Source organism: Poromitra crassiceps, assembly GCF_964638095.1.
Source record: "Poromitra crassiceps genome assembly, chromosome: 4".
In the NCBI taxonomy this organism is placed as follows: domain Eukaryota; kingdom Metazoa; phylum Chordata; class Actinopteri; order Beryciformes; family Melamphaidae; genus Poromitra; species Poromitra crassiceps.
The window spans coordinates 25,713,325-25,733,583 of NC_139626.1; the positions used below are offsets into that span (position 1 = coordinate 25,713,325).

A 20,259-nucleotide genomic window follows, 5' to 3' on the forward strand; every position below is an offset into this window, starting at 1 on the left:
AGGAGATGTTTTCTTATTCTGAATTTCTTGAGCTGACGGAGGAAGAAGAGTCTCTGATTGGCTTTTTTGTAGAGGTGATCTGTGTTGGTTTTCCATTTGAGGTTATTGCTTATGTGAGTGCCAAGAAATTTGAATGAGTCCGTGGTGCTTATTGGTTTGTCGGAGATGAGTATGGGGGTTTTGGGGTATGGCTGGCGTCTGAAGTCGATGATGAGTTCTTGGGTTTTGGATGAGTTGAGTAGGAGGTTATTGTCTGTGCACAAGGTAACTGTTTGGTTGATCTGTGCACTGTATTCAGTTTCATTATTGTCTGTGATGAGGCCTATGATGGTTGTATCGTCTGCGTATTTGTAGATGTTGACAGAGTTGTAGTAGGATATGAGCAGGTTGGTGTATAGAGAGAATAGCCAGGATGCCATTACTACACAATCTACACAATCCTCTGAAGATCAAGATGGCCGACAAGCACACACACGGTAAGGCAGGTGCTACGTGTGTGCCAGCCAATTCACCAACTAACCTCTTCAGTGCTTTTAAACGGATGGTATTTCCACATTATGGTTGGATACCAATTACTGTTTTTATATTGTGTCTACTTTTAACCTCAACACGACAACGTCTACCCACCGAATGCGACGGGAAAGCCTGTTCCCCAGCTCATGGGAGTCAGCACCTGCTGTACTCCGCTTTCCTGAACAACGGACGAGCAAGAGTTCCATCCACGACACGAGAGAAAATAAACCCAGGCAGTAAGACGTTAAGACTTTTACATCTGGCGCTTATTGTATTACTGGCAGGCGACGTGGAGATTAATCCCGGCCCACAGTGTCTGGATGCTATCAACGAGGCTATCCAAGCCTCCCAGCTGCCACTAATTAGCCGCCCTCCCCCACTAACCTGGCTAACGCTACCGCAGCTACTGCTACCTCACAGCACTTCGGCTGCGCCGTACAGAGGGTCAGCTGAGCAGGCACGAGAGGCCAGTGGTAGTCTGCTACCGCCAACTACCATCAGCACGGCCCGTGAAGGTCCGTTAGCGGGCCTATTAGCGCAGCGACAGGAGGCCAGTGACTATCCGTCACCCCCGATCTCAAACAGCACAACGACGAGACGGCCTCCGACCATCAACAGCACTTCGGCTGCGCCAACTACCATCAGCGAGGCCCGTGAAGGTCCGTTAGCGGGCCTATTAGCGCAGCGGCAGGAGGCCAGTGACTATCCGTCACCCCCGATCTCAAACAGCACAACGACGAGACGGCCTCCGACCATCAACAGCACTTCGGCTGCGCCAACTACCAGCAGCAAGGCCCGTGTAGGTCCGTTAGCGGGCCTATTAGCGCAGCGGCAGGAGGCCAGTGACTACCCGTCACCCCCGATCCCAAACAGCACAACGACGAGATGGCCCCCGATCATCAACAGCGCAGCGGAGAGGGTATCCCCAACTACCCCAGCGATCCGCTCGGCAGGGCCACCAAGAGGGTCAGCGTCGCCGCAGCGGGAGGCAAACGGCCTCCCACCTTCGCCTTCCACCACCAGCTCGGCTGCGGCGCTACCCCTGGCTACCAACAGCGCAGCGGAGATGATCCATCAAACGGGCCTAGGGCCTGCATCCCAGAGGTCCATAGCAGCGGCCCATCGAACTGGGCTGCCTTTTTCCTCTAAGCTAGTATAGAAACCCTGTAATCAAAAGACATCGATCCTTAAAAATATTTCGTACACTAAATCAAGCAAGGACAATTTGGGACCCTGTATGTAAAAAGGGGGGGTTGTTTGGGGGGCATCTAAATGCCCGTAGCATGCTACCTAAACGGGAGCAATTAGAACACCTGCTATGTAACTCTAACATTGATTTTCTGGGGATATCTGAAACTTGGCTAACTAGCTCCTCACCAGAAGCTGCTATCTCACTACCTGGATATACTAGTTTTAGAAGGGATAGGGGGGGTCAGGGGAAGGGTGGGGGGGTAATTTTATATGTTAGGGAACATCTGAAATGCAACCAGATAATATGGCCCAATGATTTTAGTCTAGAATGTGTTGGTGTAAATATCTCTCTGTCCGATGAAATGTCGCTGGTGATTGTCTGCATCTATCGCAAGCCTTCGGCTAAAATTGATTTTTATGATCATCTCAAGACGCTCCTTAATTCATGTGACCACAAAAAAGAAATTATTTTGATTGGAGACTGGAATATAAATTGGGACGTGAAAAAAGATAGAAAAAGCCTGAAATCAATTATGGATTATTTTAATTTTACTCAGTTAATTGACCAACCCACTAGAATCACTCATCGATCTCAATCAAAAATTGATTTAATTTTCTCGAACAAACCTAGAAGTGTTACTAAAATACACAACCTGTTAACAGGAATCTCGGACCATAATGCGATTTTCTTTTCCAGAAAACTTAATAAATCCCGCTTCCAAAACCCATTCTCTAGTACTTCTGATAACCGTACAAACACTTTGACTGTCCCTAAAAACGAAGAACAAAATCTGGCAAGAGCTCTAAAAGATATTGAGTGGGATAATCTCACCACGTGTGATGATGCAGACATCAGTAGCGATATGTTTCACTCTAGGTTGAAGGATGTAATCCTCAGTTTCTCCAGACGAGGGAGCCACAGGAGGAGGAAATCCACCTCCCTCCCCTGGCTCAACTCGTCGTGTTTGAAACTGATGAAAGTCAGGGACCTGCTGCTTAAAAAGTCAATTACAACTGGGCTAGGTACTGACCGACAATTGTTTGTTTCAGCTCGAAATAAGGTGATTGCTGAATTAAGGAAGGCTAAAGCCAACTTTTTTATCACTGTTATGGAAAGTGCAAGGGGGAACAGCAAAAAAATCTGGCAAAATATTAATAAACTGACAGGTAAACAACTGAAACAGGACACTAAAGCTATGGAATTAAAGGTCGACAACCGGCTGGTGAGCAACCCTGTCACCTTGGCAGAAAAACTCAACACCTTCTTTATAAAATCTATTGATGACATCTCGAAACAGTTTGGCGTATCCACATGCCCTGTAAATATGGTGAATAACCCTACAGTCAATGGAGTACCAATTTTCACCATCCAGGAAATTTCTGTACCTGAGGTCATTGATATAATTAGTGCTCTGAACAGCTCTAAGGCTAAAGATGTTTATGGTCTTAACACCAGCTTCTTGAAGTTAAATAAAGAGACATTAGCGCCACCTATTATGCACCTAGTTAATTTATCCATCAAGCACTCAACCGTCCCAAAGGCATGGAAACTGGCCTCAGTTACCCCAATCTACAAAGCTGGTGATAAATCTGACATGAACAACTTTAGACCCATCAGTATTTTACCAATAATCTCTAAAATCATTGAAAAATGGGTTGCTAAACAACTTATAGAATTTCTTGAGACGAGCCAGACCCCCTTGCACCCCATGCAGTTTGGTTTTCGTCCACATCACTCAACTGACTCTGCTTTGGTCCTGCTCTTGGAGAAAATAAAAGGCTCCTTGGACAGGGATGGTTGTGTGGGAGCTGTGTTCCTCGACCTTAAGAGGGCGTTTGACACCGTCAACCACAGTGTGCTCCTCTCTAAATTGTCCAGCTTCAATTTTTCTGTTGCGGCCATTAAATGGGTTGAATCATATCTGTCTCACCGGGAGCAGTGCACTGTGGTTGGCGGTGTCAGCTCCCCTTACCTGAGCTGTCCAGTAGGGGTCCCCCAAGGGTCAATTTTGGGGCCAATTTTCTTTTCTTTGTACATTAATGATCTTCCTGATTACTGTTTTAATGTAGATGTCCAGCTTTATGCTGACGACACAGTTATCTTCACAAGGGCTAAAAACCCAGGGGAGGCGGCACGTGTCTTATCTTCAGCTCTCTCTCATATCCAGGCATGGCTAACTAAATCTTGTCTCGTGCTGAATGCAAAAAAAACAGTTTGCATGTTCTTTTCTAAAAGAAACATTGCACCTGCGCGCTCCAATGTCTTCTTGGGGTCAGAGGAATTATCTGTGGTTAACGAGTTTAAATACTTAGGCGTGATGTTGGACTCCAACCTAACGTTCAGCAACCACATCAAAATGATCTCCAAAAAAATTAAATTCCACTTGTATAACTTCAGACAAATAAGGAACTGTCTGTCCACAGACGCTGCGTTTTTATTTTTACACTCGATGATCCTTTCGCATCTGAATTATTGTATAAATAGCTGGTCGTTGACAGGAGTAACTACTCTCAAACCAGCCGAATTACTTTATAATAAAGCCCTGAAAATACTAGATAAAAAACCCTTTTCTCATCACCACTGTCATGTCATACGTAAATATGACATGCTAAGTTTTGAGAACTTTAGAAATTTCACCTCTGCCTGTTTAATATACAAAGTTCTACATGGACTGGCGCCGCCTCCTCTAGCTGACTTCATCAAATATCGTTCGACCGCCAACTCGACCCGTGTCACTCGGGCCATCACGAACAAGGTCTGTGAGGTCCCCTTTAGAAAAACTTGCTTTAGCCAGAGGACCTTATCCTACATGGGAAGCACCCTCTGGAATAATCTACCTCTCTTTATTAGAGAATGCCCTAGTCTCGCCACCTTTAAAGGCCAATTGAAATTGTGGCTCAGATCAAACCAACAATGTGATCATTTTTAACATATTGTCTGTCATGTTTTACTGCATGCTCTGTGTGTTTTACTCACCGTATGTTTTACTAACCTTTTATACTATTCATTTTTTGTACTATTAATTTTTTTTTTTTCTTTTCAAGATTACATCAACCTGCCATGGGACTACAGGTGGAAACTAGCCCTTGGGCTAAAACCTGGCATATTTACTGTACGGCTGTACTGTCCATTAATGTGCAATGTCCCATCTTCTAAATAAATGAATCTGAATAACAACCAATAGAGCAGGGATACTCAACTTGCTTTGCCCGGGGGGCACTTTCGTGAAATCATAGAAGGCCAGGGGCCAGTTAATAAACAATCAATATACATTTTTCTGTAGCGGATTGTAGGTGTCAGACGGAGTTATTCTGACAATGTTGTGCACACCGGATAGTTACTTAGGTTAAGTACATACATAAGTGCCTGGGTAACGAGCAGACGGCGGTATTTGACAATTTAGCAGCTAAATCATAGATTATTGAAAGATATTCCATATTCCAGACTGAAATGCTATAACAGAAGTGGAGTATTGGCCAGAATTACATGAACATTTGGACACTTATTCAGCGGGTATCTTGCATGTTGCGTTCAGGTGCACTGTAAAAAAAAAAAAGAAGCAATACCATCGCGGGCCACACAGGGGGCGCCAGTTGAGTATCACTGCAATAGAGTATGACTATCATGCTTGAACGGAAAATACCTGTTGTATAATGTAACTTTGAATAACCTGAAACTACTTATGGATGTATGCTACAATATATATCATACAAATTATATCTGCATAAAAGGGTGGATAAACTAATTCACAAATAAAAAGGTGCATAAACTAAGTGGAGGTGAGTTTACTTTCCACTCCAAAGGCAGTATAATGAAATGTAAGTGAATATGTTTTTGTTCCTTGTCCATGCTGTGTCTACAATATGCATCTGAGTGCAAGTGTGGATGCAAGCATGTCTGTGAGGATGGTCTGTGCACATGGCAGAAGCATGTATACCTACCAGCCCAGTGTTTGCCACACCCCAGTACAGTTTGCTGGCAGAGATGTCAGCGGTGATAAATCCAATGTTAGCCAGGTTGCCTGTGTAGAGGTTCCTGAGGTTTCCTCCGTCCATGTCAGAACTGGCAACCTTAGGAGGAACCCCACTGTCTGACCCCTTGTCTGTCCAGAACAGCTTTCTGTGGAGGACAAGGGTCAACGTGAAAAACAATAACAGAGCTATGGGACTTTTCAGGTATGCTGCATGTGTACAGTAAATACTGCCGGGCAGGCCGGTCGGATGACAACAACAACAAAACATGCTACAGTACTTTTGTCCATTTTATTGAATCAAATCAGAGAGCAAATACTGCCTATGTTTTATTTATTTTTTCTAAATGAGGAGATGCTTCACCCTCGGGCGGGGTCCAGGACTATTCCATTGGGCTCTCCTGCCCCCTCTGGTCTGCCCGTGGAGGTGATGAGGGTCTTCCTGTACAGCTGGTTTCCATCCACCCGGATAACCTGTGTAGAGCATTCCGTTTATTTACTTACACACAAAAACAAACAAATTAAATCAGATCCAGAGGACAAGCCAAGAGTGGAACCAAATCAGAATAACGTGTTATGATGGGAAAGGAGAGAGGAATATACAGTATTAGTGTTCCTGGTGTCACTTATCCTCTCAGAGTGATACTCTTCTTAGTCATTTTACCTGACTTGTTGGAAGCATGCAAGCCTAGTTAGTCACAATCTATTTCATTTTCTGAAATCTCGGTTATCACAGAGAAGAAATCCATTGATCTTTACCTCTATGGCAGTAAGGGTGGGATTGGTATAATACATCATGCGGCTTATCCAATCAAAAGCCAGACCAGAAGGTGAGCCAAGGAAAGCAGCCGGAGCAAACTGAGTCCTGTTGGTCCCGCTGGTTTTCACTCTCCATATTGACCCCTGATTGGAGGAGGGAAATCACAGTCTGAGATGGTCAAAAGTACATTCAAATGCAGCATTTTGCAAACTGCAAATACTCAACAAAGGCATGTGAAAATTGATATCAAGAGACATTTAAATAAACATACACGCCAATACTTTACTGCACATTTCAATTACCTTACTTAAACTAAATTAATGGAATTACTCAAACCCAAAATTAGCTTTAAGCTAAATGTAACCCTTGAATAGAATCTCCCTTTACAGCAGGGGACAAAACAAATGTACTATGCCCAAAACACCTCTACAAGAATAGATTTAGTGAAGCACGACAAAAATATACAGTTGTGTATTATAATATAGCATACCACAGTACCACTGATACCACAGTAAATTGACGATATACAATAAAAACATTGTGGCAAGGTTCAACATAAGCCGTCACTCACAGTGCTCTGCACCCAATAGATGTACTGCTCCCGGTCGTCAAAGTCGATGTCGCGGCCCTGGGTGATGCCGGACACAGGGGCCATCGCGTTGTTGGAGGGGTCAGCGGGGTCCAAAGGAATCCCAAAAATCACTGACTCTCTCACCACCATCAGGAATGGAGTTTCATCTTACATCACATCACATCACATCACATCAGATCACATCAGATCACATCACATAGCAAAATAGAGCAGAGTACAATAGAATAGAACAATAGAATAGAACAGAACAGAATAGAATAGAAATTAGAAAAACAACCAAATAAAGCAGAGCAGAGTAGAATAGGCCCTTTTCACAGCAACCATTTAATTGTAAAGCAGGTGTAACCAATAACACTAATGAGTGCCCTGGCACTGGAACACCTAAATGCAATGGAACCATCATTAATGGTATTGATTATACCTGCTTTACTTCCTGCTTTACCACCTCAAAACAGTTGCTGTGAAAAAGGGTCTATATAGAACAGAACAATAGAATAGAAAGGAATAGAATAGAACAGAACAGAACAATGTAGAATACGATAGAACAGAACACAGAAAACATGATGGATCAGAATGGAATACACCAGAAAAAGTAAAGCAAAGATAATATAAGTTAGTAGAAACACCTGAACACAAGTGACCTGTCAACGTTAAAGATACTGTAAGAAGCACCTTTGATGCAGGTCCGTTTGTCATCATCCAGCTTCCACCCAGACTGACAGTGGCAGGTGTAGTACCTGGGCCTCAGGCCGGACAGCAGGCACAGTTGTGTGCACAGGTGGTCCCTGCATGGGTTGACAGCTGCACACACACAATCACAGTGTGACCACCTTCATATGATGTCACCACAGTGTGACCACTTTCATATGTCACCACAGTGTGACCACCTTCATATGATGTCACCACAGTGTGACCACTTTCATATGATGTCACCACAGTGTGACCACCTTCATATGATGTCACCACAGTGTGACCTTCATATGATGTCACCACAGTGTGACCACCTTCATATGATGTCACCACAGTGTGACCACCTTCATATGATGTCACCACAGTGTGACCACCTTCATATGATGTCACCACAGTGTGACCACCTTCATATGATGTCACCACAGTGTGACCACTTTCATATGTCACCACAGTGTGACCACCTTCATATGTCACCACAGTGTGACCACTTTCATATGATGTCACCACAGTGTGACCACCTTCATATGATGTCACCACAGTGTGACCTTCATATGATGTCACCACAGTGTGACCACCTTCATATGATGTCACCACAGTGTGACCACCTTCATATGATGTCACCACAGTGTGACCACCTTCATATGATGTCACCACAGTGTGACCACCTTCATATGATGTCACCACAGTGTGACCACCTTCATATGATGTCACCACAGTGTGACCACCTTCATATGATGTCACCACAGTGTGACCTTCATATGATGTCACCACAGTGTGACCACCTTCATATGATGTCACCACAGTGTGACCACTTTCATATGATGTCACCACAGTGTGACCACCTTCATATGATGTCACCACAGTGTGACCACCTTCATATGATGTCACCACAGTGTGACCACCTTCATATGATGTCACCACAGTGTGACCACCTTCATATGATGTCACCACAGTGTGACCACCTTCATATGATGTCACCACAGTGTGACCACTTTCATATGATGTCACCACAGTGTGACCACCTTCATAATTGTCAGAGTTTTTTTTCTCCTTTTCCTGGTGAGATCTTTGGTACTAATTGGTCACTGCTGCTGTGGCAATCAAACAGTGTATGATGTCTTTGTCCTTGCATCTCCTGTTGATGAGTTTCTGCAGGTATTAGTCTATGGTAGTTATCCCTGCAACGCTGCTCATGTTAACTACTAAGTTATTCTATTTCCAAACAATCCCCTGTTGCGGCTTCTGGTAAGGTAAAATGCACAACTTCACTTCCTGTGTGCCAGAGGATTATTTTCAATGTAGAAAAATTTGTATCCCCTAAGAAATTATGATGGGAGAAATGTGCTTAATAAATGGCAAAAGTAGACTGACAACTTCTTCGTAGAATCAGTGTTTGTGATATTAATTAGGTGAGATATGTGAAATCAAAGCGAAGACACGCAAACTCATTTTGACACAACACCGGGTGTTTAGAATAGCAAATGTAAAATCTTTGATGAACCAAGTATAGGTTGAAGGTCAAGGGGTGATGTAGAGTGCCAAAACAGAAATGTATTAATATTACAAACTCACAGATTATTACTTTATGTCTATATTGCAGTCTTCATATGAATTTTAAACTTCTAAGAAGATATTCTCTGCATCTTACTGTATAACTCTCAACCTACTTACATTTTTTCATTTACTTGGGTAAGCAGCGACATAGAAACCTGTAGTGGCACTCACCCATAGTAGACTTACTGTACACTGCACTGACAGATGACTGTCCAACACATTTGTAAAACAGCCCATACCTGTGGGCTGTTTGATAGGATGGTCCATGACAATGCCCATGGGCTGGTAGACATTGTTCAGCAGAGTGGTGATGTTGCCACCATGGAACTTGTTGGTCCTCATCACCTGGCTGGTGTAGCGCTCCGACCAGTAGATGTGGTCCTCGAAGATGGTCATACCGTGGGGGTGTTGGAGAACCTGCAGGAAAGAGGGTATCTTTTGGGTGAGTATCATATTTTCTCACCCAATAAAAATGATCAATTCTGGTCAAAAAGGTCTCAAAAACAGCCAGTAAATAGTTAACTAATGTAGGCAGGACCAACCTGGGGACATATGTGAAATAGCAGTCCCGACTTGCTCTACAAATGAGCCGCTAAACCATAGCAACTTGTCTGAGCTGGAGATGTGGATTTAATCGAGCACTCTGTGCTCTGCCATGTTGGACTGTTTGAGTGATGCTCTGGGTTCGATTGCTCAGACAGTGAAGATACTACTACTGCTACAGTACAAAGGACCCATTCAAAGAGGAAAATGATCTGCCATGGGTCAGTGAATGTGTAAATGACACCAGGAACACTGTAAACATTCCTCCCTCTCTCCTTTCATAGTAACAAAATGATGCTTTGACACCAAGACTGAACTTTTGTTCTTTTCTCATTTCACCAACAATGTGTGATCGTTTTCTCCCTTCCCCCCGCTTTTTTCTTTCCGTTTTTCTCACCATGGACTTCCCATAAACCCAACTAAACTTACCATGTCACGACTCACTAGCCGACTTACCATGTCACTAGCCATGACCTGCTGACGGTTGTTGCCATCGTAGTCACAGTAGTCGATGTACTTGAGGTAGGCGTCTGCAAAGTAGACCCTGCGCGTGGTGTAGTCGAGGGCCAGGCCGTTCGGCCAGTAGAGCTTTGTGCTGACGATGACCCGTCTCATCACTCCATCCATGTCAGCCCGCTCGATCCTGGGGTTCTGACCCCAATCTGACCAGAACATCAGATTGGTACTGGCAGGAATGACAGTTTGATCAGAAGTGTATTGTCAATTACACAACACGTAAGGAGAATCCTCTCTCATATCTGATATTGACATAGTCTTATGAAGCCAAACATAACAGAAGGTTAATCTGAGATTAAATGCGTCCATCACTTTGCCCCAAAGGAAGAGTGTCCTCTTACTGGCTGCGGGGGTCCAGAGCCAGTCCGCGGGGGCTGGTTACATTCTTGCTGAGAAGAACTTTCCTGAAGCGACCATCCAGAGTGGACACCTCTATGTTCTCCATGACAGAGTCGGTCCAGTATAGGTTCCGACCCACCCAGTCCACAGCTACACTCTCTGGTACCATCAGACCAGTGGAGAACACCTGGAACAGCAGAGACAGATGTAAAGGTTCAATTTAGTTGACATTGGTTTTTGTTTTCTTGTACAGCACTGATGTTGAGATGCTACATATTACAGGAATATAGCAATTAGCTTACAAGTATGAAGATCATGAGCAGACAAAAAAGTGTAAAATCAGCACTTCCCTCTCCTACCTCCCGTCTGTCGGTGCCGTTCTGGAAGGCGCTCCATATCTTCTTCTGCGAAGCGTCGGCCCAGTAGATTCTGGAGGTCACGCGGTCAAAATCCACCGCTACGATGGCCGAGCCGCTGATCACCGGACGCACCTGGGGTGGCTTCATATTGATCCGGTTGGCGATGATCTGGCTACGCTTGGCAACCAGAAGCACGGCTGCCGCAGGATCTGATGGGAGAGAAATGATTCATGATTCCCCCCAACTTTTACAACTTGAAGCAGATCTTTGTGGACAACATGACATCTTCGGGAAATTCTTGGAATTATTAATAGGCCTACTGTGTTTTGTTACTATGTCAGTATCAAAGAGCTCATATGATACACTCATCATGTAAAACAAAAAGTGTAATGCTTCAATGCTTGTGATGTAATTAGAGAATTTTCATCACTGTACCAAACACATTCACTGACTCACTGACAACAATATAGACTTAGAAGTACTCAAATGTTCTCTATTAGAGAGAATCAATACAACACCAGAGTCAGTATCAGTGCAGGTTGTAATGTGGGATGGCTGCTCACCAACAGCTTTGCAGGTGCGTCCGTCAGGCTCAAGGAGGTAGCCATCTGAGCAGTAGCATCTGAAGGTCCCCCTCTCGTTGTAGCACTGCTGGCTACAGAAGCCCGGGATCAGACACTCGTTGACGTCGTCACAGGTCTTGGAGTCGTTGAGGAGCTGGTATCCGGGCGGACAGGTGCACTCAGCCCCGAACGGCCCCTGGATACAGCCGCCACTGCAGCCGCCGTTGTTCAGCGCACAGTCATCCTGGTCTATAGGGAACAACATGGTAGTGAGGGAGTGGAATGTTAGGAATTCTGTTGTTTTCATTTGATTTGGTGTCAATTTCACTGGTGTCTTTGTCTTTATGGTTTTCCCTTTTCTTTGCTTTTTTTCTTTTTTTTTGTGAGATCTTATAGGTCACTTGGAGTTTGTTTGTCTCACCCAGATGGTTTCGATTTCATCTTCTCTCCTTTTCAGTGTTTTTCGTGTCTTTTTAATGTGGCCTTATGATTTGGATTCATATAAATCCCTGGTCATGTTTCAAATCATTTAAAACAACTTAATTGCATGGAAACTATATACTTTCTTCACTGAGGCTTAAAAATGGATTCATATAATATGATCAATTTGAAACTCACTGCAAATTGGAGATTCATCTGCTCCGTTGGGGCAGTCCCTCTGGCCATTGCAGACCGTGTCCAGGTCAATGCACACCTGGTCGGTGGGGCACTGCCACTGTCCGGAGGGACACCTAAATGGAGGAGTGGGGCAGTTCTGCTCATCGCTCATGTCCCGGCAGTCGTTGTCGCCGTCACACAACCAGCTCTGTGAAATGCAAATCTTGTTGGCACACTGGAAGTAGTTTGGCCGGCAGGTGACCGGCGCACAGGCGTTGTGTTCGTCAGAGCCGTCCTCGCAGTCCGGGTGGCCGTCGCACTCCCACTCATCTGGGATGCAGAAGCCGTCGGTCTGGCACTGGAACTCATCGTTGTGGCAGAGACCTGGACCTCGAGTGGCTGGGGAGCACAGGTATTTCCAAATGGCTAGTCTGAGGGGGTTTCTGTGAGATCTTTCAATAAAGCATCCAGAAACCTGAAACACTATCTGAACAACAATTATTTATAAAGTATTTACATGCAGAGTTACTCTGTTTGTTATTTCCATTTTCATTTAGTGAGATCAAAGACAATTTATTTCTCTGAAAGTCGCTAATAGATACTTTCAATACTACCCTTTAAAAATACTACTGCAGATATATTTCTGACATAAGTTCTTACACAGCATCAATAAAAAAAAAAACAGTCAGTGTAGCTGACTTATGACTAGGGATGGGGATCGTTCATTTTTATTGATATTGATACAATTTTCAAGACTGCTTAACAATTCGAGTCTTTATCGATACCACCATCGATACTTTTAAATTATTTATCTGGAAAGACGAGACGACAGTCAATTCTCAACAGAACAGAATGAAATTTGCCTAGCCAGGTGAGGCAATTCATTTCTTCTTTGTTTGAAAACTTGAATCGATGATTTGAGGTAAATTACATGACTTTGATCTCTCAAAACATACTGTACAGTAACAGTACGTTATAGGGCCTGCGAGTCTCAATAGCAGTTTTTGAGAAATTCTCGATCGATACGGGGTCTCAAGCCCCATCCCTACTTACGGCAGTCTCTCTCGTCAGAATGGTCCCTGCAGTCAAAGACGCCGTCACACTGATATCTGCTGTTCACACACTGGTCCCCACTGGCACAGGCCAACTCATAGGAGTCACAGGCAAACTCTTACAATTGGAGCGGAGGGAATGGAGAAAGGAGAAAAGTATAAACAGGAAATGTATTTGCCACGCTAAAATAGAAGGCAGCAAAGTGAGTCCACCTGTACTGATCCATACCACAGTCCTTCTCATCAGAGGCGTCCAGGCAGTCCTGGTCTCCGTCACACACATAGGAGCTGTGGATACAGCGGTGGTCCGGACACAGAAAGTAGCCAGGAGTGCATGTAGAGATGGTTGAATCTGCCAGTCACAGAGAAAACCTCATATAAAACAGATGTTTCAAAAAGCTTATAAAAAGGTAACAACCCATTGTGCAATATTTCTACTTGATTTTCTATATTTCTATATCTATATAGAGTTGATCTTCATAATAGATAGTGTATCTATCTACACAATATAAAAATATAAAATAAAATATAAAATCTTTTGGCATATGTTTCTGCAGCCCCCGTCATCACTTACTGCAGTTGTGTTCATCAGAGCCGTCACCACAGTCATTGTCTCCATCGCATATCCAGACCATGGAGACACACCTCTTGTTATCACAGGTGAAGTAGTTTGCGGCGCAGGTGGTGGGGACGCGAGTGGGGCAGTTTATTTCATCCGAACCATCACCGCAGTCATCGTTGCCGTCACAGTGCCAGCTGGACAGGATGCAGTGTTTGTTGTTGCAGGTGAACGCCCGCGGAGAGCAGGTCATCCCTGGAGGATGGGTAGTAGTAAACAGGTGAGGTGGCTTAATTATTATGCTGGTTTACACTTACACACAAAATAATGATTACAGTGGATGTTTGACAGTTTGATACAGAACTAGTGAAAAGTTTGGACACCTGATTGAATGTAGGGCTGTGAATCTTCACTGGCCTCACGATTCGATTCGATTATGATTCAGAGGGCTACGATTCGATTCGATTACGATTATCGATGCATCTCGATGCATCTTAAATCGATGCATCACTTTTTTATATAATAGCAATAAATGATTTATTTTTTCTCACTTTCTTTTTTCTCACTGTGTGGCTACTTTTAAAATAAAAGTGCATTTGGAATTGCATTGTATTATGATCCATAATTAAAATAAACAACTGCATGTACCGGTACTTCCATTATATTTTATTTGATTATTAAAATTATTTTTTATAATCGATTTTTGACATTTGTGAATCGATGCAGAATCGTGCACGTCCGCATCGCGATGCATCTTATAATCGATTATTTTTGACACCCCTATTTGAATGTACTATGTTTTTAATGATCTTAAAGCCATTTCCATCTAAAGGCATTTGCTTAAATCTATTTTTTTAAGACAAAAATAAATAGTGAAGTTGATGCCTCTGTATGAATTTCTTTCCAAAGCTTTTGCCTTTCCATCAAGGCTGCTTCTAAAATATACGATAGTTGCTGCATGATTCATTTGTGTTTATTCTAAAATGTGGAAAATAGTAAAAATAAAGAAAAATGCGTGTGTCAAGACTTGACTGGTAGTGCATACACTGGCAACACTGGTAGTGCATACACTGATGTACGTAGTAACCCCTTACACACAAACCCCCCCCTCCACCTGGATCAGTGCAGTTGGCCTCATCGGTCTTGTCCATGCAATCAACAATCCCGTCACAACGGTAGGAGTTGGGTCTACAGCGTCCCTCATCGCACTCGAAGCTGAAGTCCCCACAGCTGGTATCGGGCGGGGTAACCGAATCATCCTTGATGCAGTCCCTCTGATTGGCCTGAAGCTTCATGCCGTACGGACAGCCGCAAACTCGACTGGAGGAGGGGGTCGGGAAGCAGAAGTGACTGCAGCGGCCGTTAGGCACCGTGTTGCACCGGCTGTTGTACACTGTGGGGAGAAGGGTGAGGAACGCAGTCAGTGGTGTGCCGGGTCGCCAGATCCCGCCTCTCATTCACCCTCTATTTACCGGGGTCATCCCTATGTTCCCCGGGTCCTATGTTCCCCGGGTCCTATGTTCCCCGTTTTTGTGGGACCGGAGAACATAGAACCCCGCTATGTTCCCTGGGAGAGGTTAGGTTTTGGGTTAGGGTCTGGGGGAGGTTAGGTTTAGGCGTGGGGGGTGGGAGAGGTTAGGTTTTGGGTTAGGGTCTGGGGGAGGTTAGGTTCGGTCCCACAAAAACGGGGAACATAGGACCCAGGGAATATAGGACCCGGGGAACATAGGTACGCTCCCCTATTTACCTACGCCATCTTGTTGCTGCTTTCTCTGAAATCCTGCACTGCCACTGCCAGCGTCAAATAATATATAACTGTTGAGGCACTGGCGTGTTCAATAAGCTTGATTTTTCCTAATAAATAAAGCCCCCAGTGTCTCCCTGCATAGACTGTGGACTTACTGCTGTGGAGGTCAGCAGAGTAGGCCTTCACATTCATGATGCTGTTGATTCCTTGTCTGATGATAATGTTTTCACCTCCATCCCTCTTCCTCATCCGGAATATGGCCTTGGTCCTTGTGTCAGCCACAAAAAGGTGGTCTACAAGAGAACAGACGGATGGCACAACAGCGAGGAAGACCGAAGGTGCAAAATAAATAAACACCGAAATAATAAATACGGTAAATAAATAAATAAATAGAGCAGAGAGGCATGACACAAGTGGCTTAGCTCAGTGGTTCTCAAAGTGGGGGCCGGGGACTCCAGGGGTCCTTGAGGGGGTTCCAGGGGGTCCCCAGCAAAAAAGGGGAATAATTTAAATGGGGGATCCTGGTCTAATGTATGTCAGTTTAGGGGTCCTAGATGTGAACACGTTTGAGAACTACTGGCTTAGCTAACATATTAAATTACGGTAGTCATTTACAAATGTCTAATCAACAATGTACATTAAACACAACATGTAAAAATGCTGAATCAGTAGCTTTGAAAAACTAACTGTATGTAACTGAATTTGTGTATTATAAATCAGGGTTTCCAGCAAGGAATGCAGGTAACATTAGAAATGGCTGACCTAGCTAAACACCTTGCTACAAATAAGCACATTTTACATTTTGTAACTGCCAGTTCTGTTTAAAATGCTAAATTAGTTTGTATTGTACTGTATTTTAAAAGTAAAATCATATTACTTGTATCGTTCCATGATGGAAATCATTTTAGGTACTGTATTACGTACAAACGGAGCAAAAGCTCAATGTTTAAGACAGTTGTTTCAATTTAGTTTAATCACATGAAGGGCTCCCAAAATCTCGTCGGTCGCTATGTCGCCTTTGTCCGGCAGAGGGCGCTGTCGGACCCGTTGTTCATCATTGCCTTGGTGATGAAAATAAACTTAGAAACAATGGAGTTGGGGATTTTGAGGGCTTTCAAGTCAAGGTGGGGTGCTATTTTGTCAATATGACTTACCTTGATTACAAAGCACTGCAGAAAACCCTAAATAACATCTGAATAGACACTGAATAACATTGTGCACCATTATGTAACATAGGTGTATTTCAATGAGTGGGGAGTGATGAGGCTGCCCACCTGCGTGAACTGTAAGGGAGTAGGGTTGAGTGATCTGGCCTATATTGCTGAATGTCTCTCTGTCAAATCCATCGATGCCAATGTAACCTATCTGGTCCAGGAGAGCATCCACCCAGTACAGCCTGTCCATCCTGTCAAGCAATCATCCAGCCAGTGTAAAGGGACAGTCCAACCAAAACACACTCTCATATTTGAGCCTCAGAGTAATTCACTGACAGCACATAAACACTCTTACACGTAGTCAACAGCCAGTCCATACGGCCATCCCAGAGTCGTGTTGACAAGAGGAACGGCGTTGCTGCCATCAGTGAAGCTTCGCATGATGACCGCTGGACGGTACCAGTCAGACCAGAACAAGTAGCTGTGGGCCAACATTGAATTGGATAGGCAAGGGTGAATGTGTCTTTCAAATGGTAAGTGTCAGGTTGTGGATCATATACATGTACATACTGGATATTACATATTATTATTACATATTATGTAATGTATCAAGGTAATCTGATTACAAAATATAACTATAGTCTGAGAAAACTTACTTTACTTTTAGACACAAACTTACTTTTAGACACAAACTTTTTTTTTCTTTTACTTTACTTCATATTCCACACATTCATATTTTGAGACATGCTGTAAGTGGCGCAATCTGATTGGAAAACTGAACTTAAGTAATGTGGTAAAGTAGTACAGATTAAAATTTGAGGCAATCAACATTATGTTTTGAAAGTAGTAAAACCTTGGGTAGCCTGCCCTACAACATGATGATGAAAGTGACTGCTGAGTTGGTTTTACTACATTTGCAGTGAATTAGAGACTACTAGTCAATGATAAGTAACTGCAACTGTTAACTAGCGAATGTGTTGTAGACAGTGTAAGTTGTTTTCTGTGATCTCCTTGCAATCTGAACTCCCTTCAGAACAAGCAGTAGCATCTTGTACAGACATTATTAAGGGAATCCAGTAGTGATGAAGTAGCGCACTCACCCAGCGCTGGGATGCACTGCGATTCCCTTTGGGTTCCTCAGTCCATTCACAATGTCTCGCCTGGACTTGTCTGCTACTCTGAAGGCCACCACAGTCTTGTAGGAGCTCGTGGTCCAGAACAAAACTTTAGAGGTCCAGTCGTAGGCCATGGCATCCACCATTCCCACTCTGTACCCTGTCAAAATCTGCTGACCTGGGGGAGCAAAAAGGGAATCATTTAGTCCATCAATAGAGTGACAAGCGAACCACATGTTCTGGAATAGAACTGTGAAAAATCTAATTTAATAATGTGCAGATAACAAATCAACATTTGGCACAATATAAACAAAACCTATGTTGTTGTTTTGTTGTTTTTTTACAGGTCATCTCTATAGTCATAATGGTGGTTCATGACACAACTCTGGGAAAGACTCACTGGTGCCGTTGAGGTTGGACTTATAGACAAGGCCTCTGCCCCTGTCGTTGTAGAAGATGGCTTCCTCGTTGGCATCAAACTCCACAGCGGAGGAGGAGAGCGTGACGCCGAGCCCTGTGAGAGGCAGCATGATGTCCTCCTGCAGGGAGATGTTCAGAGGGATTCCCCGTACCGCCAGGGAGGTGGCCAGCAGCAAGTAGTCCTTCACCTCTGTTCAGAGAGTGTGTGAGAGTGGTGACTAGCAGGCCAGGTGTACTCTCATCAAAAACAATGAAATCCACAGTTCTTCTACCTATGAGGACTGCACAATATTGGAAAGGGGGGGGTCATATTTTAGCTTATTCTTTTGCTCAATATTGGGATTGTGGGATGAATTGCTTTATGTGCAGAATGCAGATAGCTCTTTACCAGCCCCAACAGCACGGCTCGTGTATTGTTGGGGGTAACTCATTACAAAAGTAACATATTACATGTAATATATTACGTCTAGCAGTAACTACACTATTATACCAGTTACTTTGTCAAGTTACAAATTGAGTTACTTTTCTTTCTTTTTTTAATCAAAGCACATATTTAAATAAAGATACAATCATTTCCTAAACAAATTGTGTGTTTTTATGCAAATAACCACTATAGAGTGGTTTACACTGACTTCAAGATGGTTTAAATTATTTTTCTGGATGTTTCCGGGGTGGCGATGTCATTCTGCTACTGCTGCAGGTCAGGGTCAGGGTTAGGGTTAGGGATAGAACTCACTGAAGCAGGTGTAGCGGATCGACTGCAGGTTAGGGTTAGGGTTAGAAGAACTCACTGAAGCAGGTGTGCCGGTCCGGCTGCAGGTCGTAACCAAGGCGACACTTGCAGCGGAAGCCCAGCCCTTGGTTGTCGGAGCGATGACTCAGGACACAGATGTGCTGACAGCCTCCGGTGTTTCTGCCACATGGGTTCATCACTGTAACACAGCACAGGCTGCTGTAGTATTTCCTATATAAGCTCAGATGAGACTCAGCGGGTGTTACACCTAACTTTTTAAAAATGGAAAGTGCCAAGTACTTTTTTCTTTATTGAGCCAATATTCAGAGAGAGAAACAGAGAATGGAAGGCATACTAAACTGCTGCGTTTTTACTTTCAGAAAAAGATCGATTTGACTGGCTTTGGGCTGGACGTCCCGTTCCTCACCAACAGGCTGCAGGACAGGGTGTGAGATGACCACATGGCCTGGTCGCTTCGCTGTGCGGTAGAGGAGTGTTGGGTCGCTGCCGTTGAACCGGTTGGTTCGCACTACGCCCATCTTGGTCCAGTCGGTGAAGAACACATGGTTCTCAAACACGGCTATTCCGAATGGATGTGGAGCCTGGGTCCCACCGTAGAGCACCGTTTTCCTGAGGAATGACAAAACACCCGAGAGCATGGCCAACAAGGTTTAGTCCTGGGTTGCTGTCCAGGGCGTTAGCCCTCATTCTTGCCAAACTACCAGTAGAAGCAGCAACATTTTCCGCACAATCTGCTTTACCTCTCTAAACCAGTGTAGGTGACTGTCTCCACCGTGTCAAAGTGGCTGTCGGACCAATAGACCCTCTGTGTGATGATGTCCAGGGTAATGCCTGTTGGGATGCCAAGCCGGCTCTTCACCAGTTCGACACGGTTGCTGCCATCCATGTATGCCCGTTCCAGCTTCATCTGCTCACTGGCGTAGCCCATGTCTGTGAAGAACATGTAGCTGCAGAAAAGCAAATATAATTATAATAATAACAACAACAACAACAACAACAACAACAACAACAACAACAACAATAATAATAATAATAATAATAATAATAATAATAATAATAATAATAATAAATAAATAAATAATGACCTTCTCATGACTATTTTATGCTAGCTCATGTGAAGGTGTTATTAAAGCTTTCTTGGCGTTAAAAGAAATGCTCAAAATTTGCCTCTCCCCCAATTTCATCATGTACTGTAGGGGACAACAATGCTATAATACAATACTAATAATACTCATTCTAATACCACAATATCATTACAATATCATTACAA

At 43.8% G+C, this 20,259-nt stretch overlaps 1 protein-coding gene across 1 annotated transcript in view; it reads right to left on the reverse strand.

Moving 5' to 3' along the window:
• lrp2b (low density lipoprotein receptor-related protein 2b) overlaps window positions 1-20,259 on the reverse strand; it is a gene marked incomplete at both ends in the record, with an annotated part of 73,134 nt that overhangs the window by 40,378 nt on the left and 12,497 nt on the right. Inside the window, 23 exons of the mRNA XM_083635848.1 lie at window positions 5,647-5,824; window positions 6,040-6,149; window positions 6,435-6,578; window positions 7,007-7,173; window positions 7,700-7,828; window positions 9,511-9,688; window positions 10,271-10,499; window positions 10,672-10,856; window positions 11,029-11,237; window positions 11,592-11,840; window positions 12,210-12,587; window positions 13,242-13,358; window positions 13,470-13,592; window positions 13,815-14,054; window positions 14,914-15,192; window positions 15,702-15,839; window positions 16,821-16,951; window positions 17,056-17,181; window positions 17,801-17,993; window positions 18,216-18,425; window positions 19,027-19,167; window positions 19,396-19,598; window positions 19,730-19,936. Of these exons, the coding sequence (XP_083491974.1) occupies window positions 5,647-5,824; window positions 6,040-6,149; window positions 6,435-6,578; window positions 7,007-7,173; window positions 7,700-7,828; window positions 9,511-9,688; window positions 10,271-10,499; window positions 10,672-10,856; window positions 11,029-11,237; window positions 11,592-11,840; window positions 12,210-12,587; window positions 13,242-13,358; window positions 13,470-13,592; window positions 13,815-14,054; window positions 14,914-15,192; window positions 15,702-15,839; window positions 16,821-16,951; window positions 17,056-17,181; window positions 17,801-17,993; window positions 18,216-18,425; window positions 19,027-19,167; window positions 19,396-19,598; window positions 19,730-19,936 (4,264 nt within the window). The remainder of the gene's footprint in view (window positions 1-5,646; window positions 5,825-6,039; window positions 6,150-6,434; window positions 6,579-7,006; window positions 7,174-7,699; window positions 7,829-9,510; window positions 9,689-10,270; window positions 10,500-10,671; window positions 10,857-11,028; window positions 11,238-11,591; window positions 11,841-12,209; window positions 12,588-13,241; window positions 13,359-13,469; window positions 13,593-13,814; window positions 14,055-14,913; window positions 15,193-15,701; window positions 15,840-16,820; window positions 16,952-17,055; window positions 17,182-17,800; window positions 17,994-18,215; window positions 18,426-19,026; window positions 19,168-19,395; window positions 19,599-19,729; window positions 19,937-20,259) is intronic.